This window comes from Sylvia atricapilla, chromosome 7 (genome assembly GCF_009819655.1).
Source record: "Sylvia atricapilla isolate bSylAtr1 chromosome 7, bSylAtr1.pri, whole genome shotgun sequence".
NCBI lineage: Eukaryota > Metazoa > Chordata > Aves > Passeriformes > Sylviidae > Sylvia > Sylvia atricapilla.
Genome location: NC_089146.1, coordinates 18,108,597 through 18,119,977, shown reverse-complemented (window position 1 = coordinate 18,119,977; position 11,381 = coordinate 18,108,597). Strand labels below are relative to the sequence as shown.

At 37.7% G+C, this 11,381-nt stretch overlaps 1 protein-coding gene across 3 annotated transcripts in view; it reads left to right on the top strand.

Moving 5' to 3' along the window:
* Positions 1 to 7,316: 7,316 nt before the first annotated feature.
* The window catches only part of ITGA6 (integrin subunit alpha 6), a 45,769-nt gene continuing 41,704 nt past the window's right edge, over positions 7,317 to 11,381 (top strand). The window contains exons 1-3 of one of the 3 annotated variants that reach the window (XM_066322809.1): positions 7,317 to 7,422; positions 9,073 to 9,196; positions 10,736 to 10,776. In XM_066322809.1, coding sequence (XP_066178906.1) covers positions 10,760 to 10,776 — 17 coding nt within the window. In that variant the 5' untranslated portion in view covers positions 7,317 to 7,422; positions 9,073 to 9,196; positions 10,736 to 10,759. Of the gene's footprint in view, positions 7,423 to 8,372; positions 8,503 to 9,072; positions 9,197 to 10,735; positions 10,777 to 11,381 lie in introns of those variants that run through there. The other 2 variants (XM_066322810.1, XM_066322811.1) reach the window with 2 other exon arrangements.

The following is an 11,381-nucleotide window of genomic DNA, read 5'->3' as shown; positions in this document are numbered from 1 at the left end:
AACTAAGAAACTAAGCTGACTTTTAATTCAGGAACATAATAGGATTTGTAATGAGAGCAGTATTTGTGGAAACATGGAAAATACAGTTTGCAAAGGGACATCATGCCTCTTGGAATTTTTTCAAGCAGGCAATGAGCCTGTAGATAAAAAGATGAGTCAGTTGTCACTATCACCTTGGATTTTTCAAGTTGCTTTGAGCCCTCAAGAACTTAAACTAGTATGCAATGAAGAGAAGACTCTTTTGTAGATTAAGATATAGCTAAAGAAAATAAGAAGAAATCATATTTCTCACAGAGAGAAATTCCAGGGGAATTTATTCCATTTGCCATGTTTGAAAACCTAAGAAGGGACGTGAACATCAGGGAGCTAGCCTTTACTGCCTCTATACATTTTTTGAGGGTCAAAATTAAACCTGGTTCTAAAGAAAAGTTTTATAAAAAATGATTGAGAAATAAAATAGCAAGACTAAGGTTCATACTGTACAAAGAAACTTGCCTCAGTTAAAAAATGGACTTTGTACTAACTTGTTCCATTAAGGATCTTGGTCTCCCTATGGTAAATTCACCATCATCTCAATGGTTAGTAGCAATCGGAAAGGGAATTAGTAAATTAGGAATTACAAATGGCATAGCATATGAAGCAGGGCATATAATTATGCTACTGCTCTAAATCCATGTCTGTGCTTTATCTTGAATGTTTTGTGGTATTCTGACAATCCTGTCTCAAAAGGCATAATATAAAGGTACAAACAATGCCAGAAGTGTTTAAAAACGTTTAATGATATCTATTTGAGATATGAATTGGACAATGAGACTTCTGTGTAAAAAGAGATGATTGAAGTGGGATATGACAGAAGTTTATAAAATCATGAATAAGATAACTATGAAATGTTCATTCACATCTGATCATATAACAATATTGGAGGAGGGGAGTTTGAATCACAGTCTCTTTTCACAGAGTGTACAATTTATTTGCATGTCTTATTTTCACTGTGCTGTAGAGGTCAATAATATAATTATAAATACAAATCGGGTTATATAAATTAGAAACCGTCAATAAATACAGTGGTCTGGATGAAGCCATGTCTAAATAAGGTCTGTAATCCGCAGAGCACCAGCAGTAAATAGCAAGAGAAGGTTCGCTCTATTGCACTCTAATGTGAATACCATTGACAACTCTCAGGAAGAATATTGAGCCATCTGAACTTTTTTATGAGCTCATATGTCTGTTATTTCATAAAATTAAAACTGTAATTTTATAATTGTAACTGTTGGGGAAGGAGCAAAGTTGCAGCAGCTGAAACTCTAATAGTGTCTTATTGAGAATTTTTCTCAATATTGGTCTATTAAGAAAAGCAAATATTTGCCATGCCATTTCAATAAATCACAGCTCAAAATTTGAACTTCACAAGTTTGGAGAAAGCCAAGAGTTCACCTGTGAGTTCCTAAAACATTGTGTTGTCTCCTGTGGCTGTACTTCTAGAACTGTGTTGCCTGTGCAATGATGTTGCTATTAATGAGACCTCCCCAGCTGTGGCTACCTCTTCAATGCCTCCACAGCAGGAAAATCCCTGCAGAGGATGATTTGTGCTAAAGGTAAGGCAGTCTCTCACTTTTTTGGGCTTAATCCAGAAGCCTTTATTAGTGTCTTCACAGGCCATGCCCTGTCTTACTCAAAGGATCTTGATCTTTGGGATAAAAATAAAGAATGTTGCAACAGAGAGCACCAATGTCTTCCCCCTCTTGTGAATAGACTGTGGAGGATGTATGTGGGCATATGTTCTAATCTTGATTTACTAACCACAGAAAATATCATACTGCAGCTTTGTTGAAACTTGTCTTGCAAGATACTAAAAGCTGCTGCTGATTTACTACTACTAATAATAATGAAAAAAGATAGAAAACTCTGGCTATTAATCTCATACAAACCAGAGTAAAACATTCCTCGTAATGAGAACTTGAAGTCTTGTGTTTTGTGATGCCAGAATAATACAGGAACTTGACACTTAGATACTTTTTTTTCCCCTGACTCAAAGTGTCTTTGAAGTAAAAAAGGTACGGAAGTGGTTATCTGAAAACATTTTGTCCAGGAGGGTATTTGTAACACTAAGGTTTTCTTTTAATTTTTTTTGTTCTTTACTCTCCCATCCCTTCCCAGCAATGTCATTGCAAGAAAGTTTTCTATTGCTCTTACAAATTACTAGGAAGAAAAAAAAGTCTTTTCAAAAGAGTGTTGTGTTTGTTCTGCAGTGGAGTCTGACTAGAGATGATTATTTCTGTTGAATGTGTTCACACTGAGTCTTATGTTCTGCTGATACAACTCTTAGCTTATGCTGATCTGACATAATAGTGCTTCCAGTCTTCAGGTGTTTCAGCTCCAAATTATTGTATCACTATATTATTATGATGATATTGCAAACAGCTTGCCAGCAATGTCCCTGACATAGCCAAGTCTGGCTACATTTTGGAGCTCTGGAGATCTGAGTCACAGTGTTTGGACTCCTAGATTTTGCAGTGTTTGAAAAGACTTCTCTTGCAAGTGCCCTATTATGAGAATTGCAGTGTGGGCTTATGCAAAGCCAAGGTATATACGTTCTGCAGGAATAAAGGTTATTCACATATTCCAGAAAGGATGAGGAAGTGTTGAATAAAGAAAAACGTCAGGAAATGTGACAAGACTTGTGGCAGCCTTGTCAGTGCTGCTGTTTCTCTGCAGAGCACAGCCCCAGACTGTCTGGGGCACACCAGCAACATTCAGCTGACAGTGTGTTCCCATGTCCCTTAGGAAAAAGCACCTTTGGCCAGCAAAACAAGGAAAAAATTCTGGGGGATTCATGAAGGTCTGTTGTAGGGGGCAGATACTCACATGATTGAAGCACTGGAATAAGGGCTCACTGCTGCATCTGTAAACATACATACACACATATATAGCCATGGTCAGACTGTTTTTAGCAGCCCAAGTTATTTCAATACATTGTGCCATGTTATCCACAAAAGATGAAAGAATTCAGATACTTCACAAATGAAGTGTGTGTTAAAATAACTCTCAGTGGACGGTGGCATGCTGCTTCTTTTTTTCCCTTGTACCTCAAATAGCACTGGGCTACTGGTGGACAGGAGGCAGGGCACTGTAGTGGAAAGTAGCAGATCACCCTATGATTATTTAGGTGCCAAGAACTGCAGAGTGAATACACTGAAACTATGCAGCATTCCCTATCATAGACAGTGGCAAAAAGCCACTGGTCAAATTGAAGTAAATCACAAATACCTCTTCTGTTATGATGAACACAAAATTGGAATAAGACTATATACCAAATAATACTAAGCATTTATCAACAAATTTATGAAAAAGTAGAGCTGTTGCAAAGCAATGTGGCATTTTGATATTAACTGAATAATATGACAGGACTATTCTTTCAAATGAAATTCAAATTTTACTCTCTACAATAGAGTATTGTTATGTTTCTACTTTACCACAAAGATTTGGTTTCTAGATAGGGACAGTCTGTTACCTACAAGTCTAGGGAAGCCTATTTAATTCACTTAGATATTAATTCCTGTGCCTGATCCACACTTGTACTTCCGCATGCAAGCTATGGTTAATGGTTATACATGTCTGAAAATCAACTACCTCCTGTTACAGATTCCTTTTCTGACACCGAACAGATTGTTGAGTGATCCAAACTTTCCTCATAAGATTGATACCCTGATGCTTCCCTCTCAAAGCAGCTGTCATTTTGTTATCCTGAGGCTGACATAAATTTGGCATGCAGAATACAGGATCCAAACGCTTGCAGCCAGGCACAGGCTTGTAACCATGACCTGATCCCACCACATGGTGATTGTCCTGCCGTGTGCAGCTGGTCAGCAAATGCTTGTAACATCTGTTGATTGCTGTTTATTGTCTGCAGAACACTCATCTTTTCTAACTGCTGCACACCTGGTAGATCTGATGGTTGTTTATCCAAAAATACAGACAAATCAGTTCCTTCTCACAGTAATGGTCAGTCAGCTCCAGGGGTGACAATAAAGGGCTTGAAAACTGGTATGTTAAAGGCTGGAATGGAACAGAGAGATCTTGTGGAGTCTTTAAATATGGAGTGAAAAATGAAGTAATGAAGTGGAACAGAAGGAATTATTTGATGCTGAACACATAATCTGATAAGTACAGCTGCAATTCACACTGTACTGCAAAAATTCCCAGAGATGGAGAGTCAGAAAGCGTGGTGAGGGACATTGGTGCTTAGCTACAATGTCACATGCATTTTACTACCACAGTATGTTCCTCATTGGAAGGGAATTGTCAGCCAAATGTGCATATATACCTGTATCCCAGCTCAGCAGCTGTTAGCTGTGCAGCAGTGACCTTGCAAATTTTCAGGTTTACATGGGCTTTTTTTTTTTAAATAAGGCACAGGAGGCAGAAGCATTCAGAAACCCACTCTGGCTGCGGGTTCTGTTGCAGCTTCCCTCTGCGATACTGGGGCACTCTGTTGCCCTAAATAGATTGTCAATCTTTTCCACTTGTAAATAGAGATTGTAGTACTGCTATACATCACAGGGGAAACAAAGAGCAAAAATGCTTTGAGGTAGTACTTTATGTTCCATGTGGAAAACACATAATTACTGTAGAATATGTACATTTTATATTATTAAGGTTAAGAACAGTTCCACAGTAAAATGGGTTAGTGTACCTTTATTTGCAGTCACAAAGCAAATTATCATGCCTTGATCTACCTGCCAATTAGGTCACTCAATTGCTTAAAAGTGGACCTTGATCCTTGGAGATGCTGATTGACTTTAGAAGAAGCTGAGTAACAGGAACTGATGCATGTATTTCACTCTGTGTGATCAAAAATTCACAGCAGTTTAATTGTTTGTATGCTAGAAAACAGCATCTGCCTGGTGTGTGCTAAAAACACACACCCACAAGTAAAGAAAGTAATACATGTGTGCCATGCAGGAGATGATAGGAAAGGTACGGCCCAAGTGAAACCTGAGAGCACCTCTCCTGGACTGTCGATTGCTGAAACAAGCTTCCTCACTTGTTTGTATTCCCAGATGTGTGGAATGAGCTTGGATAGGTTTGGGATGTTGTCTTTGAGATTTCTTTTGTGAAAGACATGTATACAAACAAGGCAGAGCACTCCCATCACACCTACACACTGATGATTGCAGTTGAAGAAAATATATATAGTTTTATAATGTGTATATTAGAATAATTCCTCTTATCACATAAAATAAGACTGGGCTAATTTAAATGTGGTTACTATATGAAAGTGCAAAACCTTTTAGAAATCTCAGAAAAAAATTTTCCCCTGACCAAATTAAGTTGGAGAGTATGACCAATCCAGTGGTGCTCTGAAAAGAAACATTAGAGCTGTTACAGCATACTGAAATGTGGAAATGTCTTTGTGCCATAAATCTTTTACCAATTCATAATGTTATTGAAATAATTGCTTAAAACTCAAAGCATTAAATTTTGATTGTCTACAAGGCACAAGTTATTTAACCTTTTCCTATGAAAGTGCTTGAAATTTGGATGTATAGAAAGATGGGGGAATATAGTGAGAAAACAGAATACACAATGAATACAGAATTCAGAACTGCTTTTGAAACCTTTCCAGTGCTGTATAAAACTTGCACTTTCATAATTAATAAATGACCTTTCTTTCCTTGACCTAGATTCCAGTTGTTTGTAACAAATGAACAAAGGAAAAAAAATCACTTGAAGTCAGCAAAGCCAACACAGCAGCCTCTATAAAACCCTTTGCCAAACTGATTAGATTTGCAGTTCACTCACTAAGCCTGCCTGGCCATGGCAGCATCATGCAATGAATCTTTTCATTGAATAAAACTGGAATTGCAGAGGAATTAATTTTTTTGGTCTGAATACTTCTGTAGTGCTTTCTTAAACATGATATTGTTTCTGATTAACTCATGTGAGCAGCCTTATTCCGAAAAAAAATTCTTCCTGTTGAGCCTAATGCAGTTGTTTAATAATTAAACAGCAGTTAATTGGAAAATACTGCATATGCAGACAATCCTCAATCTTTTTCCTTTGATCGCTATAAATGGTTTGAGGTTGGATAAAGAAGTAGTATTAAAAAAAATTCTTCCTTGGATAACACATTGTCCTAATTTGTTGATTTTAATTTCTTAATTTTTTTCACTAAATGAAAAAGTTAAAGTATCTGATAGTTTTTTCATATTAAATGGTACAAGTAGATCAGCATGAGGATAGAAGAATTTTGTTTCTATAGAAAACTTATGAAGCTCCAGAAATTCAAGGTTGCATTGCTTAGCAGAGAGCTTATGAGATCTGCAGTGTGTCCTCAGCCTCCACGTAACTGCTATTCATATCTAGGCAAAGCAGAGAGAAAGAACAACCTACTTTTCCTTCTGTCAGTAGCTCAGATCCTGAGTGGACTGGGCCTTTACAGACTTCATTTAGGACTTTTTTTGTTACAGCCTTTGCATAATTGATATTTTCATCATTGTTAGTGAGTGTGTTAGCAAGTGACACTTAATATAACAAAAGATTGAATTTGCTTATTATAGATTGATCTAAAAGACTATGATTAATTAAAACAATATATTTTCCAGAAAAGAAATAGTTTTAACTGGTGGTGATCCAAAAAAGCTAGAAAAAAATCCCGTGGTGCTCCTGTCTGCCTTGTCCAATTCTTTTTCCAGAAACCAGGATGTTAATCCAAAGAGAAAAGTGAACAAATTTGTTAGATTCATTTTTGTTAAAAAAAAAAAAAGGAAAAAAAAAAAAAAAAAGGAGACTATTGTTTTGTATGAGCAAAAAAAAAAAAAAAAAAGTAAAGGAAGTAGAGGAAGCATCTTTCTGAGACTGCTAGCTTTAGACCTTAACCAGAGAAGCCGCCCCTGCTGGCTTTGTCTGCAGCTGTCTGAAAGCCATGGTTAAACATGTCTTGACCACAGGTCCTGTTGAATCAGTGGTGACACAGTTTGGTTAGCACATACAAATGAGGTGGCTCTAGTACCAAAATAGTAGAATTTTTAAAGACAGTGGCTATAGAAAAAATTAAATTTATTTAAAAAACAAACAAACAAGAAGTTGGATTTCTTTGCATGGTTCTTGTAAATCACTGGAAGTCTCTGTTCAGTGTGATGGAGCTTTACCTCCCCCATGGAAGCCAGACAGCCACTGGCTGGGTCTGATCCAGGACCTGATGGGAGGACAGGTGTAACAAGTGTGGAAATGACAAAGCAGCTGTTTCCACTAGTTTGCTGCCAGAGGCGCTTGGGGGCTCAGCTGTGCTGTTACAATAAGGTAGATAGTGACCTAGAGACTAGAGTTCTTGAGTGACTGGAGTTCCTGATCTTGTGTTTTGCAGGTTCTGTCCCAGGGCAAAGTCCTGTCCAGCACCAGCACCCAGTGCAGATCTTGGAGGTGAGGGCTATTAAGAGTGTGTGGAATTGTTTTCTGGGTGATGGCCAAAGACTCTTTAGCCAGGTTTCTGTGAGCTAGGAGAGTGAATGTGTCCTGAACAATAATCATCTCTTGATTGGGTTAAAATATGTCCTGTGAAGGACTGTCTTGCATTTAAAATTCCTGGGGAGAATCTCCAGGGAGATCCTGTGAATAACTTGCTTGTAAACCTTCTCTCTTCCCTCCCGGCCAACCCAAGAAATACCTTGTTTATCTTTAGATCTCCTTTCCTTGCTTATAAGCCATTGTTGGCTGCTTTGGTGCAAATTAGTTGGAAGATGTACATTGAGGGAGAGTTGGCTAGGACTGCCCAAAAGTTTGCATCTGGTATTAGGTTATATCTCTTTACACTGATGAAAAGCTCTACAAGAGAGGCAAGGTTTCATGTGCAGTTCATATTGCAGATCAAGACAGCATGAACAGTATAGATGGGTCTGGCATGCAGTCAGTGATACAAGTTTCAGCTGTGGTAATGTAAGAACTTTGGGGATATAAATGTGTTGGGGATTAGGTTTGTCCCTTTTTCAGTCTAAACAATTTTTTCCCCATAAGTTATCAAGGAGACCAAGTGTTGGATACTTAAGAGTATTTAATTGAAACCAAGAGGTGGCGGAAACCCCGTTGGGGAGATTTTTTTCTTTATGTGTAAAGGAGGGGTTAACTGCCTTCTCTGATAAGAAGCCAGCTGCTAAAAACGGGATGGAGCAGTGTTGCTTATCTCTGTTCATTCTTCCACTACCCCCATGGGGGTATCTTCTGTTAATGGACCATTAAAGCTCACCAATGACATGACACATTACATGCTACTATTGTAAAATGCTCTACCTAAGGAGGAGGAGCCAAACCAACTTCACCTAGATAAAAAGGAGCCACGAGTGTCACCAGACATCCAGTGTTCCATGTGACTCCCAGACGAAGACTGGACCCACCTCTGGACCCTTGGCTCCACAGGATCATCGCTGCTTCCAACAGGACCACATCTGCCACTCCAGGAGGGATTACTTTGGACTGTTTCCAGCGCCCTGACCAACAGGGTGTCAGGTTGTATTTCTGACTCTTTCAGAGCTTTCTAGGATTTCTTATTTGTTTGTTTGCTCGCCTATTCTTCTGTACTACATTTGTATTTTTTAATATCCCTAGTAAAGACCTGCTATACCTATTCCCAAAATCTTTACCTGACAGCCTTTTATTTGCAAATTTAGAATAATTTGGAAAAAGGGAGGAGGGGGGCTTATATTCCAAGAGAAGTTCTGATCTTCCCTGGCAGATACCTGTCTATCTAAACCAAGACAAAATGTCTCTCAGAGAGAACCACAGAATCGGGCTGCAAAGGTGCCTATGACGTGTATAATGATGTTTCATCTTTCCTTATGGTGGGACCAATCTTACATAGTGGTATGTGTTACTAGTGAATTAAAACACAGGCCTTCATTCAAAGTCACTGCAATTTTATGCCTTAGTTATAAGTAATTTTGAAGGTGCATCTTCCATAGAAGACCAAAGTATGGATGCTTGATTCCCATTTGTCACCAGTGTTTCTCTGATCTCTGCCCAGCTATGCTCGTAAAGTGCCTCCATGTATGTTTACATAGATGTTTACTCTCCAAACAGTTCTCCTCATTCTGAAACTACTTAAGGAATGTACCTGACAACTTGGGTGGAAAAACATTCTCTAGATGTAAAAGACTGAAAGAACTGCTGTATACACTGGTCTCAGTGTTCACCAAAATTCCAGGTCTGGACTGAAATATTTCTTTTGACTCATATTTTTATTTGTGTAACACTATGTCTACCAAGGTAAAATATTTTGAGATTACAAGCAAGTAAAGAATGGCAGAATGTTATCTCATTGTTTTAGATATCAAAGAGAAAAAAACCCAAAGTTATAGGAAAGTAGTAACATCTTCATTTGGAACTGTAGTTTAAATGGAGCAACTAGTAAAAAAGCTGCATTTTGGTAACCTTTCTGAAAAGATAATAAAGAGAGAGAGACTGAGACATTCTTCATCTGGTTATAAATTACATAAATACAATGAGTGTTAGTTATGTCTGCATAAGTCAGAATACCAAGTGTGTAAATATAACTATTTTAATGCTCTGGGTTTAGACTGTTTAAAGCAAAACATTTTGCTTACATGGTGCTGAGCAGTTTATTTCACTTAACATTCTAAGCCCCTTTATCTCCTGTGCTGCTGTTTGCTATTCCTAATGATTTTTAGGGAACCAAGAACAGCTATAAGGATATACTGGCAAAGATAGTCTGATAAACTGGCTGCGTAAAAATTCAGGTGTTTCTTGTAGCTGTTAAGATGCATCTGTTCAAAAAAGGTAAATAATTTTTCTAGAACATGCAGTTCTAGAAATGGTATGTTTATTGTGTTCAGGAGAAACCATCCAACCATTTATGCTACTAACACTTAAACCTAGTTTATATTTCTGAGTTGAAACAACACTGTATCTTTGGAACTTGTATAGTGAACCAAACCTTTTAGTGGTATTTTTTTTATTATTTTTTTTATTTTTTATTTTCATCTGGACTTGCATAAATTAAGAAATCAAGCAATTTTTAAAAAGGAAATGGGATGGGGCTGTTTACATATTTTGTCTTTCCAGGATCATTTGATGTGCTACATTAAAGCTGCACAGCTGAACATCCACAAATTGTGTATTTCTTTGAGTAGAATATTGTTGATATAAAGCATAGAATTTCAGAAATGTAAAACATTGTGCCTTGCCTTCCTTCTAGGGAAACCTTAAAATGTCTTGCCAAGCTCTAGCTTCTGCATTCCACCTCTTTTATTTCCCAGAAATGTGGTTTTTTAACTTTGTAATTAGCTACACAGTTGTATAGAAGAGGAAAGTATTGCTGGCAGTAGTGTGTGTGTCTACACTTTGAGCCCTTGCTCAGTGTGTAGACACAACATGCAAACATCTTGTAGCCCTTCAGCTGAGTATCTACACACCATTAATAAGCAGACAGTCTGAAAACTCAGCAATAGCAGAGCACTTGTTACAAAAAAGAGAAACTGCTTTGATCTGGCCATTGCATTTCTTTGAATCACTGCGTTATTATGCATAAAGAGTGCTAATGTTTAATTGGTCATCATACCTAATCTTTATATGGTCCCCCTTTATACCAGGATTGTACAAAAGAGGAATTCCTGAAGTATGTGTTAGCTACAGATAACTCACAGCATGTTTGTTTTGGAGGAAGAGCAAAGGAAGGAAACTGACATATTTGTAAAACCTTTTTTTTTCCTCTCTCCTCATCTAGAGCAAATGAAAATAGTACAGAGTGATGAGAGATCATCCAAGGTAATTCTAAACTCTTCATATGCAGTTTTGCTCCACCCTATATACACTCTATTTTTGTTCTTGCTGCGGTCCCTTGAGACAGCTATTAATGTTACTGTGTGTTAGAATGCTTGTTACTGCATCTGGAGATGAGAAAATTCTGTCTCCCCTCAAGAATCTCTGTGGATATCAACAAATAGGTACAACATGCTCAGGCAGTGCTGGTTAGAGGGAGGGGGAGAAGTCAGATAAACCTAAAGTGCCAGTATCATTCAGGAAGCTCTGGATGAAAATATTTCTGTGACTTCTTGCAAGTTATTGAGTACAAGCATCACTTTAAAAAGCACTATAGTTACTGTGAGAGTATTAGAAGCATGCAAATTTTTATTGTCCCAAACGGGAAACAGCTAAGACTATATGGTACAGATGTCAACACTGCTTTAAAGGACTTGTTTTCAAAAATCTTTACTAATTACTGCAAAATATGTGGATTGTAGTAAACCAGCTTGTAATTAGTCTGGGACCCTTCCCTCTTACGGGTCCTTCAGTGAAACTAGGGCAGTATTTATGCCAGTACACTTTTCTGCTGTGTGGCAGTGATTGAACACTGGATTAAGACTTTGAAT